Source organism: Mustela erminea, chromosome 4 (assembly GCF_009829155.1).
Source record: "Mustela erminea isolate mMusErm1 chromosome 4, mMusErm1.Pri, whole genome shotgun sequence".
Taxonomy (NCBI): domain Eukaryota; kingdom Metazoa; phylum Chordata; class Mammalia; order Carnivora; family Mustelidae; genus Mustela; species Mustela erminea.
In genome coordinates, this window is record NC_045617.1 from 114,570,841 (window position 1) to 114,596,941 (window position 26,101).

The 26,101-nt window shown below is 40.2% G+C and overlaps 1 protein-coding gene and 1 long non-coding RNA gene across 5 annotated transcripts in view; one reads left to right on the forward strand and one right to left on the reverse strand.

Moving 5' to 3' along the window:
• The window catches only part of KCNQ5 (potassium voltage-gated channel subfamily Q member 5), a 539,086-nt gene that overhangs the window by 382,927 nt on the left and 130,058 nt on the right, over positions 1-26,101 (forward strand). For all 4 annotated transcript variants that reach the window (XM_032340463.1, XM_032340464.1, XM_032340465.1 and 1 more), the window contains exon 3: positions 22,390-22,516. In XM_032340463.1, the coding sequence (XP_032196354.1) occupies positions 22,390-22,516 (127 nt within the window). The remainder of the gene's footprint in view (positions 1-22,389; positions 22,517-26,101) is intronic.
• Positions 1,965-24,797, reverse strand: LOC116588840. Its single transcript, XR_004285109.1, has 3 exons — positions 24,777-24,797; positions 11,781-11,785; positions 1,965-2,031 (listed from the first exon to the last, which is right to left on the reverse strand). It is a non-coding gene; the product is annotated as an uncharacterized LOC116588840 (long non-coding RNA).

Consider the following 26,101-nt stretch of genomic DNA (forward strand, 5'->3'; position numbering starts at 1 on the left):
AGCGCGAGACGAGGCTGGATCTGGTGACCCTGAGATCACCATCAGGGCCAAAACCCAGACGCTCAGCCTTCTGAGCCTCCCCTGCCACCCCCCGCCGGGTTGTTTGATATTTTCTGGCTTATTTGTCACGGTTACTCATTATTGGTTTCTGTCACCAGAATACAAGCTCCGTTAAGAGTGGCCCTTGTTGGTTGTTCATCACTTTCTCCCCAGTGTCTGGGACAAAAGAGGTCCTCAGTAGCTGGAAGAAAAGAGGTACAAAATAAAAATACTAACTGTGCTAAATGAATGACTAGATCTAGATTATACTCTCTTCTACTGGTACCAAGCTTTTTAATAATTAGCAGGTAAGTTCAGTGTCTCCATGGAGACATTAAAATACTTTGATTTCAGCTAATCTTTTAGTTTTAGCAGTATGAACGTCCAAGAACAATTTTTCACTCCTTTGGAAGATGTCTAAAGGCAAGCATAATTAAGTACTGTAGAACCCACGGTCCAAAATCTTATACAATGATTGTGTACGAACTTCTGTCTCTCTCTCTCTCTTTTTTTTTTTCTGCTCATTCTCAGTTTCTCCTGAGTTTCAATTACCCTTTTGAATCTGGATAATCAAGGATTTATGTTATTAAAGCAAGTCCTTTTACCTAATATCAAAGCAGGCTGATCATTAACATTAAAAAATAATAGTATAACATGACTCTGTAGCCAACACTAAAAATGAATAGGATCATATAACAAGAGAGAGTTACTGCAATGACCTAGTTAGTTATTCAACACTAACATTTTAATTAAAAAGTCAGTTAGTAATGACGAAGTCATTCACTAATGATGTCTAGAGGCAAAAGGAATAGGGACTCATGTCCCCAAACAGCTTCCTATGATGGCATTTTAGATCAGCTGGTCCTATTCAAAGATACAGTTATCACCCCCTCCTCAGACCTCCCATAATAATAACATTACTCATGTTTCACTTTCAAATGTGTTTTGTACTAAACCATGCATTAAACAAGCATTTCCTTAGTACCTGTTATGTTCTAGGCTTTATGCCCTACGCTCATTTAGATTATCCTGAATTCTCCTGTTTTTAATGGAAAGTGAAATTCCAAGCCATTTTCTGAATTAAAAGATCCAATTGCTTACCTTGAGGGAAAGAAGCAAAAGTGAATGAGAGAACCAAATGTAAGTAGAATTAGAGATTAGGTGATCTGTAAATATGATGGCATAATGGAAATGTGTAAAATAAACAAGTAGTTATGGAAAGAGGAAGTAACAGAGTCTCCACGGCCAGTTGGGGAAGCCTTCTAGAGGTGGGGACATTCGAACTGGGTCTGGAATCACAAAGGTCTGGGTTGGTCTGATTTCAGGGGGTTCGGTGCATGAACAGAGGCTCAGAGGAAGGTTAGAACCAGGCTGAAAAGAACCTAGTTTTATAGTCAGGTCATTTGGATTTTATGCTTTAAGTGATGGGAATCAAAAGAAAATCTTCCTTTGAAAAGTAGCACAATGATTCAATCAAATTGTGTTTGTGAAGGATAATTATGACTACTTGTGATCTTTGCCTGTCAAATAAATAAATAAAATCTTTAAAAAAAAAATTTAGGCTTGAGGCATTTTATCAGATGCCTTCCCAGGACATGGTTTACCCCCTGCATCATCTTCAACAGTAACATTTGACTAGAGTATTAGCTTACAGCAGTCTTCATCCAAAGTGTTGGCGGTCCTGAGTGACAGGAACAAAACTGTGGATAGAGCCTTCTTCCTCTGAAGGACATATAATCAACATTCCACAGAAGACCCAGGGAAATTAACTAATTTTTAAATTAATGAAATTTAAAAGAGCTCAGTAAGAACTATTCTTTTTTTTTTTTTTTAAGATTTTATTTATTTAGTTGACACAGAGAGGGAGAGATCACGAGCAGGCAGAGAGGCAGACAGAGAGAAAGGAGGAAGCAGGCTCCCCGCTGAGCAGAAAGCCTGATGTAGGGCTCCATCCCAGGACGCTGAGACCATGACCTGAGCCCAAGGCAGAGCCTTAACCCACTGAGCCACCCAGGCGCCCCAGCAAGAACTATTCTTAAACCTACATGTAAAATGAAAAACCATGAAGCTTTAGGGTGATTGCAATCACCTGACACTATTCATTTTCCAAGGAGACAGAGGGCTGGAGTTCTCCAGGACATGAAACACCTTGGAAAGCCTACTTCCTTTCCTCTCCAGAAATGTCCAAGTTTGCATGGAATCAGTGCTTTGCAGGAATCCAGCGTCTTTCCCAATATCAGTTCTCTTTCCAACACTCATTGGATGAATCAGAATTTCCTCCTCACATATCATAGATGATGTCCTGCTGTCTTGAGAACCTATCACCTAAGCTGTTGTGAACAGTAGAGAGTGAGCCCCTAGCCTTAAACCTCTACCATAAATAATCATAGTCAGATCACCTGAGCAACAGACTATCAATAGGAAAGTTTGATCACTGGAACAAGCATCTGCATCACTGGGACAGAATGATTGCAAGGGAAAACAATTATTTAACAAAAAAAAAAAAAAAAAGCCTTGAATTACCTACATATGTACACTTCCCTTGACGTGTCATCAAATGATAGCTGGTGATTTTAAAAATCAAAGTTTGAGATTTCTAGGAGATGAAAGCAGGAGAGCCAACGAGGAGGGGAATTAATTGTTTGGGAAAATCTCCAAGAAAAATCCATCTGAAATGAGGGATTACTCTTTCTCTTGACTCAGTAACATTCAGAAATATAGAGGGATGAAATAAAGTCTCAACATAATTTGACCCTAGCCAGAGCCAGAATTCATTTTTATGTTTCTGTGGACAGCCAACAACTTTTTCTTTTTAATTATAAGATGGAAATTTCTAACCACTATGGTGACTAGTCACTTTTTATAAGACTCACATTTCCAGTGAACAAAAACATTATTCAAATAGGTTCTCTTTCCAAAAAAAATGAACAAAAAATCATCCAAAGCAAATTACTACACTCAACTTCTGTGAATCACGTCCCAGCCTGAGGGTACTGAGCACTCCGTGTGCCCAGTAGGCACCCACAACTCAGCACTGCTGAAAACAGTCCCCTCAGCACTCAGAGATCTCAACGTTTGGGGAGCCTGGGTGCCTCAGTCAGTTAAGCATCTGCCTTTTGCTCAGGCCATGGTCCTGGGGTCCTGGGATCGAGTCCTGCATCAGGCTCCCTGCTCAGCAGGGACCCTGCTTCTGCCCCTCCCACTGCTTCTACCCCTGCTTATACTCTCTCTGTCAAATAAATAAATAAAATCTTTTAAAAAAAAGATTTCAACACATATGTAATAGTATCAATTGCAAGTCATATGTTTTCCTTAATGTATTAAATACTGAATATTTGGGTGAGAGACAGGGGAAGATAGTACTTTTGTTCAGCCTCTTTAATAAGGTTTTCACTTTATGGTCACTCCTTTACAGGTAGCCCTAAAGTCAACAAATAAGGGAAATTTGAAGTCTCTTCTCCCCAACTTTGGCATAGCTGTCATAAATGTAAAGAGTGATTTGATTCTCACTATCTGCATCTTATCTCAGAGTCTTCTGAGCTCGACATTTATCAAATTTGAAGAAAAAAGTGGCAATTTTACCAGAATTGTTGCAGCATTATTGATGCTCTAGATTCCCAGCAAGAATTTAAGCAGAACAAGATAAGCAAGCCTTGTAGGGCTTTATTTCCTACAAACTTATAAATAAAAACATTTCAAGTCCTAATTTCCATTTCAATTTATCTTAGAAAATACATACAAATTAAATATAAAATGATTCCTTCTGTACCTGCTATTCTTCTTTCCTTTACTGCCAATAAATCATATCAAATCTAACATTGTTTCTCACATCCTCAGAGCTTCTTTGGAAGCTTGTCAGTTCAGGGCCACAGTGAAGATGAGGAACGAAGAACTGTGGGTTGACACTTGGCAGTGAGCAGAAGAGCATCAACTCGAAGGTTGATAATTACAGAAATCATCTAATGAGGATATGATATAATATTTTTATAGCCTTGGGTTTCTACTTTAGCACAAGTCAGGGAAAAGCTTGTTCTGAGCTTACAGCCTCCCTCCTGTCCTCTTGCCTGGAACAGACATACAGAGGGGACCCATCCCAGTTTCTACTCCCTGCTTCTTGCATTGTTGGTGGGTGCCCAGCTCGTCTCAGAAAGATCTCCCATCTTTAACAAAACCTGGTGAGTGACCAGAGCAGCTATGGTGAGGAGACAGAAAACAAGCTGGTTCTTTCTGAGGACTTTGTCCTAGAGAACCCTTCCCATTTCTCTCAGGGGAAAAGCCAAAGATCTAATAATGACTCTTAAAGACAGTCTGGCCCTCCATTCCCCTCTGTTTTTGCCTCCTACTCCTCTCCCCTTACTCCATCTACTGGGCCACCCTGTCTCCTTTTTCCTCATCCACACTTCAGGCTTTTGCACCAGGCTTGTTGCTCCTTTAACTTCCTCTAGTCTGCTCAGGAAGACCTAGTCCAACTCTCCTGTTTAAGGCTGGACATCCACCAGCCCTCCTCAGCACCTCTACCCTCCTTTATCACTCTCTATAGCACTGATCTTCGAATGTCTATAAGATGCACTTATTTATTGGGATGCCTGGGTGGCTCAGTCAGTGAGCATCCAACTCTTGGTTTTGGCTCAGGTCATGATCTCTGGATCCTGGGATCAAGCCCCAGGTCAGCTCTCTGCTCCACGTGGAGTCTCCTTGCCCCTCTCCCTCTCCTCCTCCTATCTCTCTCTTGCTCTTGCTCTCACAAATAAATAAATAAGTAATCTTTAAAAAAAAAATAATGTACTTATTTATTATGCTATTATCTGCCTCCCTCACTGGAAGCATCAAGAGTACAGGAATTTTTGAGTCCTTGTTCACTTCTGTGTCTTCAGCATCTGGAAATGGACCTGGTATGTAGTAAGCACTTAATAAATATTTGACGAATGAATTCATGTTACTTAGCACATACGAAGCGATTTCTACTTATCAGGCACCGTTAAAAGCACTACACAAAAATTAGGTCATTTAAACCTTGGTAACATCCCTATGAAGAAGGAGTTAGTTTTTGTTTTTTTTTAATTTTTTAAAAATTATTTATTTATTTGACAGAGAGAGATCACAAGTAGGCAGAGAGGTAGGCAGAGAGGGGTGGGGGATAGTAGGCTCTCCACTGAGCAGAGAGCCCGATGCGGGACTTGATCCCAGGACCCTGAGATCATGACCTGAGCCTAAGTCAGAGGTTTAACCCACTGAGCCACCCAGGCGCCCCAATTCCAGTGTTTGAGAGTGACCAAATCAAGTCATCATGCTGGCCCTCTACTTCCTCCGAAAGGGAACTTGCAGTGTATTAGGTATCTAGGGGCTCGTTTGAGGGAGGAAAAGGCAAATAGGCCTTTCTATCTGGTCAAGTCACAAGAGAGATACAAAAAGGATCAGAACAGAACACACAAGCCCATGGGATGAGCGACAGCCCCTTCCTTCTGGCCCATCTTGTCATGCTTCAGCGAGGATGGAGGCTGCTGTCAGCGATCACAGGATCCTCGAGGTGCCTATGGGCCCAGACTGACACATGTCTGTACGCTAATTTATGTAGCTAGCTATAGCTTACTGGAAAGTTTACCTCTATGTTTAGGAAACATTTAAGATGATTGAATGGGGGGCGCCTGGGTGGCTCAGTGGGTTAAGCCGCTGCCTTTGGCTCAGGTCATGATCTCAGGGTCCTGGGATCGAGTCCCGCATCGGGCTCTCTGCTCAGCAGGGAGCCTGCTTCCCTCTCTCTCTCTCTCTGCCTGCCTCTCCGTCTACTTGTGATTTCTCTCTGTCAAATAAATAAATAAAATCTTTAAAAAAAAAAAAAAAGATGATTGAATGGGGGTAATTAGAATTTGGGAGGAGGCTTATTTCTTACCAGTGTTTCATTGAGTCGATACTTAGGGAATCTCTGCTAACAAACTGTTGCCAAATAAAGATCCTGCTGGGTTTTCTTTAATTAATGAGATGACTTGGTTGTAATTATTCCATTAATTGTTTCAATGCAAATAAGTACTATGAAGCATCTTGAAAACTGTTTCCTCTTAAATATGTTAAACCTTCCCTCTTGTCCTCTCATTTCTGCTCTTAATTTGCCTGGTAAATCCTCTTTTAATAAATGGCACAAAAATGAGGTTTACCCAAACTCCAGTGGAATTATCACAAATTCTGAATTAAGGGAATCTAAATGGAAGTAATGAATTGCATTTGTGCTCCTTGAAAGATAAGATGCCACTGCGCCTGCATTTACTATGCAGACAGGCAGAGTAAAATAATTCATGAAGTTGTAAAAATGGGAACTCTCAGGAGTATAAACAATTTTAATCTCTGATAAGATACCTAATGTTAGATATATAAAGCTAGCCTTTGAAAACTACGTTCAGTGACTTTTAGATACTCTTTATTGGTGGCAGGGCGGGAGGGTTGAAATCCTTGCCATAATACAGTTCTGTTCCCTGCCCGTCAAGATATGGGCTGAGAGGTGGGGGAACAGCAAGCAAGTCTCCCCCACACGCACACCTGCAGAGCGACTGTTCAGGCTTTGGCCCCAACAAGAGACTATGATGCTCACAGCTTTGCAGTCAGGCTACCTTGAGTTGGGCCTGACAGCCTTTCCTCCATGGAGGCTTCATGGACCAGTCTGGAAGCCAAGCAAGGATGATAAAGGGAGACACATTTTCCACTCAGAAAATATCCCAGAGCCCTCCTTGCTTCCCCAGGAGCATCTGTCTCTGGTCCCTGTTCCTCTTCCCTTCAGCCCAACGCCTCCCCTTTCCCCTCACTCTGAGTAAATTTACTTTCAGCACACCTTGCTCCATGACTTCTTTTGTCTGGATTCTACAAAAGGTCAACCTGACACGGCTGTATCACTTTCCATCTATTCAAGCATTCTACGCTGCTTCAGAAATGGTGAGGAGCGCACTTTGTCTGACGCGTTGTTTTCTGGGGCAGACCCTCCTTCTGAAGAGACAGTTATCTTTGCTCAGAGCCCACGTGTTGATGCCCTGGGAAGTCAGTGTGTGGGTCTGTACATCCACCATTTTGGTCACAAATTGCATGCAGGATGCTTTATTAGCTAAAATTGTGCATCGGTCCTCTCATATGTCATTATACTACTACCGTCTTCTCCAACTCCAGTGTCGTGTTGCCGGGAAGGAATAAGTCTACAACCAAATAAAAGAGCAGGAGAGCAGAGGAGGGTTTCAAATGACCGTGACAGATCAGTTCCCTCCTACACTAAGTAATTTTCCAAATCAGTCCAAGTGATGGCCATTCATCCTGCAGAAGGAGGCCATCGCCGATCAGAGGTTGTTTGGCAGGTGTGCATAATGGGTGACAAGAAGTCAGTGATGTATTAATTAAGATATGTTGATGAGGTGAGCAGACACGGTTGGCAGAAAATTGCATTCCAAATACTGTTATGGACAAATAAGAGTAATGGTTTATGGACAACAGGAACCATCTTGGGGATAAAGACTAGATGTAGCAAAACTCATTTTCTCTCTAGAAGAGAAACTTCAGAAAAACAAACTAGGGGGCTAGGGGGTGTCTGGGAGGCTCTGTTGGTAAAGCGCCTGCCTTTGGCCCAGGTCATGATCCCAGAGTCCGTCCTGGGATTGCATCCCACGTTAGGTTCCTTGCTCAGTGGGGAGCCTGCTTCTCCCTCTGCCTGCTGCTCCCCCTGCTTATTCTCTCTCTCTCTGACAAATAAAATCTTTAAAAAAGAAAAATTAAGATCAGGGCATGGCTTGGTGAATACTACAACACAGAAATAGGGTATGTTAGAAACAAGGGATACCTCCAGTACTCCTTGGATTTAGCTGTCAGGATAACTCACCATTAAATCAAATTGAAAAATATCTGCCATGTGCTATGTCTTATACTTAAGGATCCTAAAAATTGGTGTTCTAAAATACCTGGAAATTTCCCAAATTGCTTTCTCATTTTATCTTCATCTCAGTTTTTCTTAAGCCAGTAGGTATAGAAGACATACTGATTCTTAATCTATTGTTTAATCGTTCAAATGAACAACAGGCAGGAGAGCTCATTAAATTTGTTCAAGTTTATCAGTGAATAAGCCCTTCATCTTACTCAATTTAAGAATACGCTTGATTTATAGCATGACTAGTCTTGAATGAATTTGATGGATAACTAGAAACAATTAGAGACAAGAATAAACATCCCAGAATCATGACGGATTTCATAAAGGATGAAAGATTCACATGAAGATTCCTGTGGTTAATAAAATTGAAGCTATTAAACTAAGTGATCTTGCATATATTTGATTTTTCTTTATGATCTAAATGTTCAAAAGGTCAGAAAACTTCAAAATTTCCTCCAATTTAGAAAGTATTATTAATGGGCTATTGTTACAGGGCCATAGATTTACATTGGGGATAGTTAACACTTTACATTTATCAGAGTTTCCAATGAGATGTGATACGCATTTTCTATTTGTGATGGGATGTATTGTTAATAGGGTTTCCTATAGATTTTCATTCTTAGAATTTTGTCTTTCCTTTTCTTGTACATGAGCCTGGTTACTGAATCCCACTATCAGTACCAGTAACACGGACTGTGGTAACGGGCAGAATGTGCATGTTAGATAACAAAATACATTATGATGTTTATAAGGGAAAATAATTATTATGTGTAAGAGAGGAAGAGACCAAGACTATTTTATTTTTTTATTTTTTTTTAAAGATTTATTTATTTATTTGATAGACAGAGATCACAAGTAGGCAGAGAGGCAGGCAGAGAGAGAGGGGGAAGCAGGCTCCCTGCTGAGCAGAGAGCCCGATGTGGGGCTCGATCCCAGGACCCTGAGATCATGACCTGAGCTGAAGGCAGAGGCTTAAACCACTGAGCCACCCAGGCGCCCCCCAAGACTATTTTAAATCAAAATACCCCGTGTTCAGGGGCACCTGGGTGGCTCAGTCCATTAAGCGTCTGACTCTTGATTTCGGCTCAGGTCATGATCTCGGGGTTGTGAGATCAAGCCCTGCATTTGGCTCCATGCTGTGTGTGGAGCCTGCTTAAGATTCCCTCTCTCTCGGGCACCTGGGTGGCTCAGTGCATTGAGCCTCTGGCTTTGGCTTGGGTCATGATCTTGGGGTCCTGGGATCGAGCCCCATGTTGGGCTCTCTGCTCGGCAGGAAGCCTGCTTCCCCCTCTCTCTCTGCCTGCCTGTCTGCCTACTTGTGATCTCTCTCTCTGTCAAATAAATAAATAAAATCTTTTTTTAAAAAATTCTCTCTCTCTTTCTCCCTCTGCCCCTCACCCACCACTGCTCTCTCTCTCTCTCTCTCGCTCTCAAAAAATAAAAATAAAAATAACTCATGTTCTATCAGGAGGCCTAGAAGAAAGATGGATTAGATGATCCCAGAAAGCATGAGGATTTCTCCCAGTAGCATATAGAGGTCTGCAGTGCAGCCTAATAGCTTGTGGATGTGGGAAGAAAACAAGATAGTAACTGATTTCTGCTGGACTCTGCCATCACCCCGCCCATTGCCATTTGGCCTCTGAAAGCCATGGTCCCAAAGCTTTCTGTTTCCTCCAGATTATGCCTAGTGTTTTCCCAATCTACCCACAAGTAGTATTTTTCCCACTGAACACATCAACAGTTGAAGACTTCAGAGCTCCACCCTCTGCCCCACAGCCTCTGCCTTCCTTCTTACTGAATAAATAAAACACTGGCTATTTCCAGAGCCCCTTCGGCTCCTTCCTGAAGTTCCACTTCCTCCAAAACCCAAAATGTTTGAGGATTCTACCGGAAATACACTCAGGTAAAGGGAACAAACTGTCACTCACTCTGTCTTTTCCCAGTCTGTCTTGAGAACTTTTCTTATCTTTCTTGACAGAGACAGTCTGGTCAGCTTCAATGTACCAGGCGTAGAGTAGTTAGAATTGGTTTCAAAAAATTATAGAAGGATTTTGAGGAAGTTTGAGTACAAATGCCTTACTTGAAGTCGCCATACAGATGCATTGTTCTGTCCTTCCTAATGTATCAGTTAGTGTTCTTACCAGGAATCTGGTTACAATGGCAGCTATTTTCTCATGCATGTTTAAATTTGAGATCACTGCCAGTTTGTGATGTAATCCTGTCTTAATAAGATCAGTGATACCATTTGTCAGGAATTTAATAAAGTCCTACAGCGCTTGGCTGGACCAAGTGGCTAAGATGGCATTTGAGTTCATAATGGCCCCCGTAGTCCTGATTTTAGTCAGAGTATCTGCCTTGTAGAGTGATACTGATATTCTATAAGCAAAACCTGCTTTAAAAACATTGGCATATAGGGGCGCCTGGGTGGCTCAGTGGGTTAAAGCCTCTGCCTTCGGCTCAGGTCATGATCCCAGGGTCCTGGGATTGAGCCCCGCATCCGACTCTCTGCTCAGCCTGCTTCCTCCTCTCTCTCTGCCTGCCTCTCTGCCTACTTGTGATCTCTGTCTCTGTCAAAATAAATAAATAAATAAATAAAATCTTAAAAACATTGGCGTACATATGGTTACTTCTGGTCTGTTTTGTTTCTTATGATAATAAAAATATTTTTTTTAAAATAAAGAAGACCCTTTCTTAACCAATCGCAAAAAATCCTATCATTGTAGTAAGGTAGTAAAAAGAAAGAGATATCATCAGGTGACCCCAAATGAAAACAAACATGTTCAGTGCTATAAATCATAGGCGTGAAATTAGATAATTACTGTTACTCTTCTGTAGCTTCGATTAATCAAAATAAGCACATGCTGACACCAAGACGCCTTGTGGTGAGAAACCATTCACTCTCCAATTGCAATTAGTGTAATAGTGCTGAATAGGCAGGTTAGAAAAAAAAATCATAAGCCAATTAACTTATTCTAATTTTTCTACTTCTAGCTATCCCTTTTGCAGAATGTTGGTCTTAAGGAATTGATAAAGCAGCATGCTAATTAGTTTTTGCTGAACCTGAAGTTTTGAAGAGAAGGAAACCTCAGCAAATATTCAGCGAGGGCCTGTCTATGTAGAGAACTTGCCACAATGAGCAAGGACTTTCTCAAGGGACCGTCACTCAGCACTCACTGCTTTTCAGTTTGTGAGTTCTCTGTGTGTGTCTCATCATCCCAAACAGATTATAAACTCAAGGGCAAGAGACACATGAGCCGTCTCTATATCCTGCATGGTTATGGTATTCATTTGTAAAGGGAATTCATGAAAAGCAGAAAACCTATAAATGAAAGAAATGTTACAGAACATTTAGACATACTAAACTATGCAAATATCCTAAAAGAAGAGGCAAGGTGCAGATTTTCTGAAAATCAAGCGACCCCTTAGTATCAGAACACCTATCTTGGGTCCAAGCAAGGGTGGCTATAAGGGCAGAAATGTAACTCCCAGGCAAAAAAAGTAAAAAGTTCTGAAAGTTCTCCAAGAACACACCCAGTCCTGACCTGACTCTCAACCTCTTGGGAGCACAAAAGCCATTTGTCTCAGTGTGCTTGGACTGTTATAACAAAATATGTAGGCTGGGTGGCTTGAGCAACAAATGTTTCTGTCTCACAGTTCTGGAAGCTACAAGTCCAAGATCAAGGTGAAGACTGATTTTATTCCCCAATGAGGGCCCTGTTCCTGGCTTGCAGACCACTGCCTTCTGGGTGTGTCCCCACAATGGGCTTGTGGGGGGTCCTGTGAGCAGCTCTCTCTTCCTTTTCTTATAAGGACACTAATCCCCATCACAGAGCCCTACCTTCATGACTTAATCTAAACCTAATTACCTTCCAAGGGCTTTGACATCTGATTTTGGAGGGAAGCAGACATTCAGTCCTAACTCTTGTCACAGGTGTTAACCGCAACCTGCAAGACCAATTTCACCAACAAAAAAAGATAAGATTTGCTCCATGATCAACTTAGCTGATATGTACCAATTTCTTAAGGTCAGGGATGTCTTTTCATTGAAATTGTTTTAAGGAATTTTGTTTAAATTTTTATAAGTATTCTAATTTTTTTTTAAAGATTTTATTTATTCATTTGAGAGAGAGACAGAGCACAAGCAGGGAGACAGGCAGAGGTAGAGGGAGAAGCAGACTCCCCGCTGAGCAGAGAGCCTGATGTGGGGCTCGATCCTAGGACCTTGGGACCATGACCTGAGCTGAAGGCAGATGCTTAACCCACTGAGCCACCCAGGCGCCCCTTAAATTTTTATAAGTAAAAACCCATTGCCTTTGCATATTTTCCTATTATAAAACCAATAGAAAGGGATAATTTTATTTCTGGTAGCAATGTTAATTTTGAGTTGTTACTTAGGCTGGGGGAGGGTGCAGGGAAAAAATTGTTACTTATATTGTTTGGGGGCAAGCTCATACAGTTCCCAAGAGAAAGAAAAGCCTGTAAGATAATGAGAAATTGACCAATCAGCAATTCAAATCAAATGAAAACTTGGCTTGATTTCATTCATTTTGGAGACTCTCTTGGTGTTTCCGTTTTGATCTGATTCAGAGCTTTTAGCTTCCATTTCCAACTCTAGCAGGTTCCTTTGTGATTTTTTTTTTTGGTGAAACAATAGCAGAATGATTATCTCGGTTCAGTTCAAGGTACAGCAAACTGTTTTCAATTTTTTCTAGCTTGCCTGATTCAGAGGTTTAGTCCTGATCCCTGCTACATACACAGGTGGCTACATGTAGACACACCCATAGATAAATCCCAAACCCAGTGAGATTTAATTTGGTTTGGGGTGGGGAACCAAAAAAGAACTCCGTGAGGCTGCTTTCTGTTCCCAAGAGAGGGAAGAGGAGAATGTGCGAGAAGCCCTAGCGCCAATTTGGGCACCTCAGCAGAGAGCGCCCCTATGGCTCTATACCAAGGACAGAATTCTCCAACCCACAATGTGACAGGTGGAGCGGAATGCCTGACTCACCCTTTGCCCTGATGGATATGTGATTTTACGAACACAAAACATGAATACAGAATGGGTCACTTGGATGGCTCCCTCCTACCAGGTAGGCATTTTAGCACTTGACAGCAACCAGCCTACCCTTAAGTGTCTGAAGTCATGACAGGAGAGCAGACATCCTCATCATGACATCTCACCTAGCAACTAGGGTGCATTGGACCATCGCTAGGCTGAACTGGGGGGTATTTAGGGATGTCCTCTGTTCCTCACTCTTGTCCTATATTTCTCTGCTCTCCTCCCCAACAAGGGAACACCAGCTTCCTATCCCAGGCCTATATGTTCTCAACCTGTGGCCCCAACACCTAATAGAAAACCTGCCCCTGGTCCTTCTTCGGAAATAAAGTGTAAATCAGTCTTTTGGAATGAGACAATTTCAAACGACTCCCTTCCCTAAGCCCTACTGAAAAACTCCCTGGGATAAATGAACATTGCAGGGGCACTTGGCTGGCTCAGTCGGTGGAGCATATGCCTCTTGATCTTGGGGTTGTGAGTTTGAGCCCCATGTGGGGTGCAGAGATTACTTGAAAAAAAAAATCTTTTAAAAAAATGAACATTGCATATAAATATGGTTGATGAATTACTTTCCAGAGGGAGATTTGCATTTTAACAGGTATGAAAAACTTGAAAGGATAAATTATTGCTGGACAAGTTTTAGGAATCAACCAACCAAAAAGGGAAGACCTTAGGAGGCACTGAATTTTCATGGTGCTCCTGAGGTAGATTCGTCTATCAGTAGTATATTCCTAAGAGTCCCAGACAAAAAGACCAGCCTCAGATGCTGGCTTTCAAAACCATCCCAATCACTGTTTCCAAAGGTAGAAAACATCCATGTCCCTTAACACCTTGTTCTGATCTCCCCATGCCTACCCTACTCCTAGTACGATGTCCCCTTTCTCTGCACACCCCCACTCAGTATCCCCTAAGCAACTTAGTAAAATTCTGTTGTATGCTCATCACTCCCCTCCCTAGATGCAAGCATAATCCTGAAGGTACTGACGTGTCTTCAACTCCAAATCAAATCGGTCCCATTGGAAGAAACATTCATGTTCTCCAATTCTCTTCCAATACTTAGTGTATTAAGAGAATAGTTAATGTGCCACCCTGAAAAGTGAGAAGAAATTTGAAATGAAGTTAGATTGAAGAAGGACGCATCTAATGGCCACGAAGTAATGGTCAGTAAGCTTGTGTTTGAGGTCTTTTCTGTTCTAGGAAAAGGCAAATATCCAAAAAGAGGCCTTGCTTTTGTGTATTTATTTCCACATTCTGATTTAAATGTGGAACAATCTCTAGATCTTAATTTCATTTCCTTAATATGTATTATGCTAGTAGAATTTTCCAAATTACAAAGAATTATAACTGCAACCCTTCTGACTGATGACTTTCCTTAAAATTTATGACTCAGTTTACGTCACAGATCCTTTCCCTCCAGGGATCATGCAAGGAGGCATGCTGCCCTGCTAGCCCTATGTTACTTTAAGTACACACACACACACACACACACGCATTGAAATTGATTATGTTGATATTCTGAATAAAGGCAGTAGTTCCAATTTTGTATGTCTAATTAGCCACAGCTCTTCAAGAATTGGTGCAAATGTCATGGGGTTTATAATGTTGGCATTTCATCTTCACAAAAATGCCATTTGATGGCATAAAACCAGAAAAAACTAATGGTCACAGCAGACAGCTTGTAGATTAGACAAAGGTCACAGTGTTTTAATGAACAGTGCTATTAATTAATGAGAAAACAATTAGAACATGTGCTGTTAGGCATTGAGAATTTTTACCAAAAAAAAAAAAAAAAAAATCAGTCTGTACCCAAAACCACTTTGAATAACTCAAAAATAAAGTAACTGCAAGAACAGAATTTAAATCTTGAATTGTACAGTAAAGTCATCTATATTAATGAAATAGCATCACAGTTCTCTGATGGGAAATAGAACGATTCTTCCTCAATATCTAGAAAAGAGAGTTAGTGCCAGGTTAGTGTTCTCAGTAACTATTCTAGATAGAACCCAGGACTCGTTTTACCACTGCCTGTTGGGTTTCTTAATTTCTATATGCAATTTCTTAGTCTTTAAGAAGAATAAGAAAGGTGTTCTGTGTTTTACCAAAATCCTGTGAATACAAATGTGGAAACACTATAACTTCTTCAAAACAGTTGATAAAAAAAAATCATAAACATTGCCTTTTGTTCTATAGGGAGCTGTCAAATCCAAGCTTTTAGAAGCTTCAATAAAGAAGGAAAGAACCATTGTTGATAACACCAGCCTTACATTACAGCTTTCCTCCAACTAGGTCAAGTACTCCAATAATTATTCACTAATCTCTTCAGCAACCGTTTGAGTAAATAATGGACATTTTATTTCAATTAAAAACAAGCAGAGAACTTGAACTGATTTATCCTGAGGTACAGCAGCAAAGGCCCAGAACCTGTTACATGGCTGATCCAACTGAAATCAGAAGATCCAGCCCTAATCTAAATAATTTCAGCTGAGCATAGCAGATGGTTGTATTTTTAAGTCATTTGAAAATAAATAAGGAGACTCCATCCAAAGTGCCATTTAGTGAGTACCATTAAGCCAAAACACAGTATGATCTTATCTAGTATCTCAATTTGAAGAGGAACACATTTCCTCTTCTGAGTCTACCCATTGGCTAGATGATGGGTGATGGCTTTTATTTTTCATTGAAAATTTTTCTGAAATAATTGTTGATTCACATTCAGTTGTAAGAAATAATACAGAGATATCCTACATACACTTTATGCAGTTTCCCTAAATGATAAAATTTTGGAAAACTCTAATATCACAAAAAGGATAATAAGATTGATAGAATCTGTAGATCTTATTCAGATTTTCCCAGTTTTCCTTGGAGTATTTGTATGTGGTTAGGTATATATTTGTATGTGGGTATTCATTTCTATAATTTTATCCCATGTAGAGGGTCATGTCAAGACAGCAGTCAAGGCACCAGATAGCTCCATCACCACAAGGACCTGTCAAGTTGCCTTTGAATAACTATACTCACATCCTCCTATCCACCTCTCTCCCCACTCCTGACTTCTTGCAACCAGCAATCTGCTCTGCATTCCTAAAATCTTTTCATTTCAAAAATGTAATGTACTCAGTATAATTCCCTAGAGAATCATCCAAGTTGCTCTGTGTATCAGTAGTTCATTTATCTTTACTATTGAGTAGTAGTCCCTGGTGTGGATGTACCACAGCTTGTTTGAGCATTCACACAGTGAGGACGTCTGGACTGTTTCCAGGTTTGGGTCATTATGAATAAATCTACTGTGAATATTCAGGTACTGGTTTTTGTATAAATCTAAGTTTTTATTTCTTTGGCATGAATGCCCAAGGGTATAATTGTTGAGTCTTATAATAACTACATCTTTAGTTATTTAAGAAATTTAATTTATATAATATATAAAATTTAATATATAATTTAAGAAATTATCAAACTGCTTTCTTCTATAAATAATTTGTGCTGTACCAGTAATGCATGAGTAATCCAGTTTCTCTGCATTCTCCCCGACATTTTGTGTGGACATGATTTTTTATTTTTGCCATGCTGATAGGTGTGTAGTGTTATCTCGTGTGGTTTTAATTTGCATTTCCCATATGGCCAGTAATGTTGAATATATTTTCACATGAGTATTTGCCATCCTTACACATCTCTAGTGAAATACCTGTTCATTTCTTGTGCCCATTTTCTAATTGAATTATCTGGTTTTTTTACTGTTAAGTTTTGATAGTTTTATCTTTGTCAGATATGTGTTTTGCAAATATTTTCTCCCAGTCTATAGTTTGTCTTTTTCAACCTCTTTTTTGATGAAGCCCAGTTTATCAATTTTTTTCCTTTATTTCTTATGCTTTTGATGTCAACTCTAAAAACTCTTTTCTTAACACAGATTCCAAAATTTTTTCCTGTGTTTTCTACTAAAAGTTTTATAGCTTCAACATTTAGGGCTAAGGCCTATTTTGAATGGACCCTTATTAAAGTGTGAGATATGCATTAAGGTTCAATTTTTTTGCATATCGATGTCCAATTGCCCCAGCATTGTTTCTTGAAAAAGCTATTTCTTCCTCTATTCAATTGCTTTTTATCTTTGTTTTAAAAAACCCATATTTTTGTATCTTTATCCAAATCTATATTTTTCTGTGTATATTTCTAAGTTCTCTGTTCTGTTTCATTTTTCTGTGTCTCCACCAATATCACACAGTCTTGTTACTAAAACTACATTGTAGGCCTTAATATCAGATAAATTAATGCCTACTACTTCATTCTCCTTTTTTAGGATATTTTAAGCTATCCTAAGGCCTGTGACTTTCCATATAAATTTTAGAGTAAGTTTATTTGCGTCTACAAAAAAAAAAATTTACAGAGGGGCGCCTGGGTGGCTAAGTTGGTTAAGTGTCCAACTCTTGGTTTCAGCTCAGGTCATGATCTCAGGGTCCTGAGATAGAGCCCACATGAGTCTCTGCACTCAGCAGAGAGTTTGCTTCAGATACTCTCTCCTTGTCCCTCCCCCTCTGTGTCTCCTTGCACTTGCATGCACAAATGTTCTCTTTCTCTAAAATCAAGCATGCAAGCAAGCTTGCCTGGATTTTGATAAAAATTTTTGTTAACCTGTAGATCAGCTTATGCAGAGTTGACATCCTTATTATTTGAGCCTCCCAATTCATGAACATGGTATGTCTATTTATTTAGGTCTTTTCTGGTTTCTGTAGTCAAAATTTTCTAATTTGCAGCATGCATATCCTCTACATGTTTTGTTAAGTGCATACCTAAACATTTTATATTCTTTGGAATGGTTATAAATAATTTGTGCTTTTAATTTTGGTTTTGACCTCCTCATTGTTAGTATACAGAAATGTGATTGATTTTTGTATGTTGATCTTTAATCTTGCAACCTTACTGAACTCACTTACTAGGTCTAAGCATTTTTTTTTTTTTTTGAAGTTGCCTTGCAATTTTCTCTGGAGAAATCATGTCATCTGCAAATAGAGACTGTTTTATGTCTACCTTTTCAGTGTGTATGCCTTTTATTTCTTCTATTTCTTTTACCTACCTTACCACAGTGACTGTGTTATTTAACTATGTTGAATAAGAGAGATGAAACTAACATCTTGCCTTGTTCTTGACTTTAGAAGAAAGCATTCAATCTTCCACCATTAACTATGACATTAGCTGTAGATTTTCTCTAGATGCTCTTTATCAAATTGGGATAATAAATCTCTAATCCTAACTTGCAGAGAGTTTTACCACAAATGGAAAAACTGGATATTCACATGCAGAAGAGTGAAATTGGACTCTTTTCTCACACCATAAATAAAAATCAACTCAAAATTAATAAAAGATTAAATGTGAGCCCCATGGCTATAAAACTGCTAGAAGAAAATGTAGGAAAAAAGCTTCTTTTTTTTTTTAAGATTTTATTTATTTATTTGACAGACAGAGATCACAAGTAGGCAGAGAGGCAGGCAGAGAGAGGGGAGGAAGCAGGCTCCCTGTTGAGCAGAGAGCCCGATGCAGGGCTTGATCCCAGGACCCTGGGATCATGACCTGAGCCGAAAACAGAGGCTTTAAACCACTGAGCCACCCAGGTGCCCTGAAAAAAAGCTTCTTGACATTGGTCTGTGCAATGACTTTTTGTATACCACCCTCAAATCATAGACAACAAAAGCAAAAATAGACAGGTAGAATTGCATCAAACTAAAAAGCTTTTGTATAGGAAAGGAAACTATCAACAGAGTAAAGAGAGAGCCTCCAGAATGGGAGGAAACATTTGCACACCAAGCATCTGATAAGGAGTTAATATCCAAATATATAAGGAACTTCCATAACTGAATGCAAACAAAAATTTTTAATTTAAAAAAATTTAAAAATTGGGTCACCTGGGTGGCTCAGTAGATTAAGCCCCTGCCTTCAGCTCAGGTCATAATCTCAGGGTCCTGGGATCAAGCCCCATTTTGGGCTCTCTGCTTAGCAGGGAGCCTGCTTCCCCTACCCTCCACCTGCCTCTTTACCTACTTGTGATCTCTCTCTCTGTCAAATAAATAAATAAAATCTTTAAGGAAAAAAAAATTTTTAAATAACCTGATCTTAAAAATGGGCAAAGGACCTGAATAGATATTTCTCAAAAGAAAACATGAAAATGGCCAACAGGTATCTAAAAAGGCATTCAACATCACTAATCATCTGGGAAATGCTGATGATTAAAACCACAATGATGGTGAGTGGTATGAAGTATGTAAGCCTGATATTTCAGTCCTGTACCATGGAGCAAATAATATATCATATGTTAGTAATAAATAAATAAATTCACAATGAGCTATTACTTAACACATATAAGAATTACCAAATAGACAAATGATAACAAGTATTGGCAAAGATGTGGAGAAAACGGAACCCTATACCTTGTTGGTTGGTGGGAATGTAAATTGGTGCAGCCACTATGGAAAATAGTAGGGAGGCTCCTCCAAAAATTAAAAATATAACTACCATATGATCCAGCAATCCCACTTCTGGGCGTATATTTGGAGGAAATGAAGTCAGGATCTTGACTCCCATATTTGTTGCAGCATTAGTCACAATAGCCTCAATATGGAAACAACCTAAGTGTCCCTCAGTGCACAGATGGATAAAGAAAATATGAAGTATACATTACCATGGAATAATATTCAGCCTTTAAAAAAAAGAAACCCTACCACCTGCAGTAACGTGGATGAACTTGGAGGCTATCATGCTGAGTGAAGTAAATCAGACATGGAAAGACCATACTGCACCATCTCACTTAGATGTGGAATCTAAGAAAGTCAAACTCATAAAAGCAGAGAGCAGAATGGTGATTGCCAGGGACTGAAGGGATGGGGGAAAGGGGAAGTTTTGGTCAAAAGATATGGAGTTTTAGGCCTGCAAGATGAGAAAGTTCTGGAGATTTAATACACGGCATTAGATCTCTTCCCCACCTGTCAGATTCAGGATGCTCTCCCTTCTCTGAGTCAATAATATTTTGCTCCTTATAACTGAAATAAAGTGGATATTTTAGGAACCAATAGACAGAATTTGGTCAAAGTGGTTTTCCTACTTTTGTTCCCTATCACATCCCCCACAGCCTGAGCTCCAGGCCTGAAAGAAATGTCCCACAGTCATCTGCTGAGTTCTCATCTCCATTGCTGCTTACCCAAGGATTAGAAATTTTATCCCTTAGGTGAACCTGGGTGGCTCAGTCAGTTAAGTGTCCAACTCTTGGTTTCGGCTGAGGTCATGGTCTCAGGGTCATGATCTCGGGTGGTGAGATCAATTCGGAGGCAGGCTCTGCACTCAGCAAGGAGTCTGTTTGACATTCTCTCCCCTCTCCCTGCTTGCGCATGCCTGCTCTCTCTCTCACACACAAATAAACAAATCTTTAAAAAATAATTTTAGCCCCTTGTAGAGAACACCTAGTAATGGTCTAATAAGAAGAGACTTCTGACCCTAGTATACTTTCCCCAAGGCAGAAACTGTGACCCTGTGGTGAGATTCAATTACAGCCTCCTCTTCTTTTATTTGGAAATGAAGGATATTTCCCCCTAATGCAAAACAAAACAAAACAAACAAACAACAACAACAACAAAAAAAAACCCACCAGCCGCAAGCAATATTCCTGAACAACGGGCCCTGAGTAAAGAATTTGTAGGTGTAGTCTATCCTGCCTCAGTGTAACATAGAAGCGGTACAGTGGTGGCCTGCCTTACTCTAGAATAATGACCATGCATCTCTTGGTGTCATCCATTCCTATGAAAACAAAAAACCATTGTCTGATGTGCATTGTTGCTCAAGCTCTTGGGTATCCCTTAGAATAAGGCCTTTCACCAGTGGTGTGCTGAGTTTCCTGGCACAAGTAGGGGTTAGAGGCAGAGATGAAAAAGTGGACCTGCCATGAAAACTAGATTGGACACAGGCAAACTACATGGGCATCCTGGGTCATGTTTTCTCTGTGTGGAAAGGTGTGCTGGACTGAGTACAGGTGGTCTGGCACTTTGGCCTCAGTTTCCTCATTCATAAAGTAGGGATTAAAAAAAATACTTACCTTGTAATATCATGGTGGGGATTAAATGAGTCTACACTTTTAAAAACACAAGTTTAAAGTTTTAAGTCCCTATAAGTAAGCAGCAATGACAGTGGAGATTTATTTTTCATCATGAGAAATATTTGTGGGTTACTTAGTACAAAATAACAGGATAGAATAATCTCTCTCTCCTGGGCTCTGCAAAAGTGTGACATATTATCACATGTGCAAACTGAAGAGAGAGACATTTGCCTGAAACTTGCAACAAAAATGCCATTTTTCTAAATTTGATAACAGTTTTTATCTTGGGATGCAGGGTGGGAGATTAAGATCTTTACTTTCTATGCTTTATATTATTAATGTGAAGTTTAAATGTTTTAATAAAGACCATGTATCCTTTTTATAATTAATTACAATAGAAATGCGCATCATTCTGCATTATAAATGCTAAGTCAACCCTTGTTAAAAGAAAAGAAAGGGAATTATTTTTTAAAGGAGAATAAATTTTGGTAGACTCAGTGCCTCTCCGTCTAAAGGGACAACAAGGTGACTATGACACGCTTGCTCCAGAGATGTTTTATTCTTACAAAGTCCATTTGGTTTCTCATTCTATGACCCATTACTTAACGCACCACGTTAGTTGGTCTTTGCCCAGGGTTCACTCTCAGCTATTCCTAAATAATCTCAGTCAGTTCCCCGGAGCAAGTGTTATATTCTGGGTATCTCTCGCCAAAAGACAACAGAAGCATGAACAAGCTTCAAATCTGGAGATCAGGGTCTCATTTCAGGCAAAGAATATATGTGTCACACACACAATAATGCCTTTGAAACTTGCTGTCTTATAAGAAGATTTTGACACCGTAACAGAAGAACTCAGTATCCTTCCATGTGTTTACTTCTTTTTCTCTGAGAAGGACTCTTCAGGACTTAAGGATGATATCACTTCTTGCAGCAGAATGAAAGTCTGTTTTTTGTAAAAGTGTAAAGCTGTGTTTTCAAGGTCCCCTCCTGATTTTCAGGTATTTCACATGTTACTGGGTGGCTGATGTCAGTTCCACTGTATATGCCGCACAAGGCAGAGCTATAATTCAACCTGTACATTTAGTATTAAAGCTGATTCCTAAACTCGTACAGTGTTGGACTTGAATAGGAATGGCGTGACGTGATGGGAGGTGCAGACAACGTGAGGGTCACGTGTGCTCCAGGGCTAGTTCGACTTGAAGAAGAGGGGCTAACTCGGGGCACTAACAGCTATACTTTAGATGAAGTGCCTGAATGTCCAGAAATGACCAGGAGCTTCTCGCTGTGGTTTGCTCTGTAACACCTCTCTCTAACATGTCTTATTTCATATTTTAGGAGTTCGTGATGATTGTCGTCTTTGGTTTGGAGTTCATCATTCGAATCTGGTCTGCAGGTTGCTGTTGTCGTTATAGAGGATGGCAAGGAAGACTGAGATTTGCCCGAAAACCTTTCTGTGTTATAGGTGAATATCAAAGTCCTAGATAATGAATTTATGTCACTACCTCTTTTTTTCTTCTGTCTTCTCTTTTGCAATATTGAACCAATATTAAAAGATAACATTCCTGGAATATTTACTATGGGCCAGGCACTTCTGTGTTTTAAAAGTGTCAACTCATTTAATCCCCACCATATTCCTATAAGGTCAGTATTTTTTTTTTTTTATCCCCATTTTACAAATGTGGAAACTGAGGCAAGGAGTGGTGAAGAAAGTTTCTGAAAGCCATACATGTAGAAAGTGATGGAGCTGGCAGTTTGGGCCAGACAGTCTGGTTCTAGAATATCCACTTGTATCAAATTAAGTTACACAGAAATGTATGGTTCAGCAGTGTCCTGAATTAGGAAAGCATTGATTTCAATAAGTATAAAAGCCCCTTTTGGCTCGACAATATGAGCAATACTCCTTTTAAGCTGTCAGTCACCTGGAGTAGACAGCAGTGTATTAGCCCTGATAAAGCGCATCAGTCATCATGCCTTAAGAATGATTACAAGTGTGGCTCACATTATGCCTGGGTACCTGGAGGCAGCCCCCGAATGAACGCCACTTCTCTGCGGCTTTCTGGCAGTTGCAGCTTCGGGGGGATTCCATCACCTGGGGACCAGCCTGAAGTTATCCTTTTTCATGATGATGCCATACAGTGTTCTGGGCTGGAGACCTGGCATCTCCCAGTAATATATTTAAAAGTCTACCATAAAACTGAAAACCGATCTCAGTTTTCAAAATTAATTCATTATTTTTTAAAGTTAATTGCCTACCCCATAGCCCTTTATCCCTAAGTTTCAGTGTGGATTTCCTAAGAATAAGGCTGTTCTTTTACATGACCTTCCACACATTGAACATTCATGCGATACTTCTCCTAATTTGCTGATTGTATTCCTGTTTTATCAGTTGACCTAATAATGTCCTTCACAGCGTGCTTGCCTCTCCAGTGCCAGTCAGGTCGAGGATGACTTGCTGCGCTGAGCTCTCCTCTCCCTTTAGTGTCTTCCCATCTAGTACAGCTCCTCAGCCTTTCTTTGTCTTGTAGAACATTAACATTTTTGAAGAAGATAGCCTATTTTTAAAAAATAGCATGTTCTTCCTTGGGGGGTGGGGGTGAGAAAACCCTAGATATGAAAGCTGTTGTTGTTGTTGTTGTTGTATAAAAGTTACATTTGGTTTTCTTCTCTTTTTTTCTTCCCATTTCTTTGGCAGTCATTCAAACCCAAATGCTAAAAGTTCTTGGTGAGGCTGACTTCTTTCAACTACTTCCCATCTGAGGAAGTATGTTTTTATTTATGAGCTTGTCTGACTATCTTCATCAACAGCCTGTTTTCCATTTCGTTTGTGGTGTCAGGAATTGCCGATTAATCTTCTTTGTTTCCTCCTTTCCCCCTGTTCCCTGTGATAACCACAGGGTGGACTTCAGAGGGAATTGGAGAAAGTGTCTGCTCCTCTCTGGGCACTGTTGAGAAGAATCCTTCCTTCCATCCCTGCTGTGCAGGGTAGAGCACTGTCCTGGGGATGGGAGAAAGGGTGCCCCCCCAACACACACACAGCCACTGAGTTCATTTCAGTATAAGCGCATTTTGAAAAGGTCACCATCCAGTCAACCAAACCTTATGGAGGGAGATGTGGCTGTGTGTGAAGCACTGGAGTTACAATGGTGAATCTAGTAAAATTCTAAGTTAAACCTATCTTGAAATACTTATGCAATCTATTTGTCTTGCTGCCTGTCTTCAGTCCTTTTCAGAAGTCATCATGCGAGGAGGAGAGAAGGTAGTAACTCCCAGACTTGCAGGTTCACCCAATCCAAAGGCATATCCATGAAGGCATTTGATTTTTCTCTCTGAAGACTGTTTTCTCTTTTTGAATTCTGTGCTCCAGAGACACCCAGAAGGACTTTTACTTCATGTGAAACTATTGCACAAGTACTTTCTCTCCTATAAGGGGCCCAAATAAAACAATTCACAGGGCAGATGGTTGGCCAAGATTCACTCAGCTTCTGCAGGATGACGTCGGTTCATGGGTGACTGCAGGAATGTTCCATCCGAGATTTTATTTATTTTTTATTTATTTTTTTAAGATTTTATTTATTTGACAGAAAGAGAGACAGCGAAAGAGGGAACACAAGCAGGGGGAATGGGAGAGGGAGAAGCAGGTTTCCCGCTGAGCGTTTAGCCTGAAGCAGGGGCTCAATCCCAGGACCCCGGGATCATGACCCCAGCGGAAGGCAGAGGCTAACGACTGAGCCGCCTAGGCGGCCGTCCATTCTAGATTTTAAAACCAATTAAAAATTGGCTTTGTTCCAATTCCAGTAGTAATGTCAACATATTTCTGGTCTCCAACCTAAAAAAGTTCTCTCCCAGATGCCTGCTGCCTTTTGATAGCTGTTTTCAGCTCTAGATACCTCCAGCACATCTTTGTCCCTTAATTGTTCTCTTCCTGTCTCAGATCCTTGTGGTCTTGGTAGAATACATGGTTCTAAAAATGATGTTGGGATATTTGTAATCTTCATCACCTTTGAACTTGTCTCCGTCCAGCCGAATTGATGTCCTAGTGAAGCATGTTCAAATGGGGCTCTTCAGTGTGAAGTCAGTAAAGTTTAAGCCACGCAGAGGAACCAAATGTCATCTGCCTGAAGGCTATAGCAGGTGACTGTGGAAACCCATTCTAGGCCTGTTTAATAGGCCCATAAAAGTGATTGATACCAGTGGTAAAATGATAGAGTGCAATGTAAAGTGAAACCTGTAATTCCCTTGTTCAACCTAATGTATTGTGGTAAAATGGGGGAAAAAAAAAAAAGGAAATAGCGTGTCTTGCATCTCTCTGTGAAAACTGCTCCGAGTTTGCAAACGGAGCTGATCTCTCAAGGCTCCATGCATTTGTAAGATCTGATTACTCTCAACATGCCAAATACACACCCAAGTGTTTTCAGCAATTTTGAGCATTCGGAAAAAGGATATAGAAAAGACGGTGGTGGCCTGGCTGTTCTTCAACGGTGGAAATGCTTTCTGTGGGCACATCAATGTTGTTCTTTCTAACTGGAAACAGACCGAAACTACTGCCGTAGTTAGTTAGCGAGCCTCATACAGAATTGAGCCCGACCAAGCTGATAGTTTGTGGGCACAAGCTGCTAGATGCCCCACAGGCTGAGTCCCCAAGACTAGAACTACCCCCCCGACCTGCTTACCCTCTCTAGCCCTGCATCCTAATGAGAACGAGGAACATTTTAAATCACAAAATCATTATATACTTGTGTTTGGATGGCACATTTTGAACAACTTTAACTTAAGGGGGAAAAAAAATTATTCAGTTTTTTTTTTTTTAATTAGATGCTTTCTTTTATTACCATATTGATTTACCTCTGCTTAGTTTGGGGAATTTGCTTTGAAAACTGGTAAAATTTGATCTTGAGTTACAGAATTCTTCCTTATACCTCTGTGTTCAATTTACATCTCTTCTTGAAGGCTCTTTTGAGGTAATATGTCTACAGCCATAGGCAATAACCACTGTGTTAGCAATTTGGAGAGTCAAGTATATTTTGGGGCTGACTACCCAAGCTGCCCT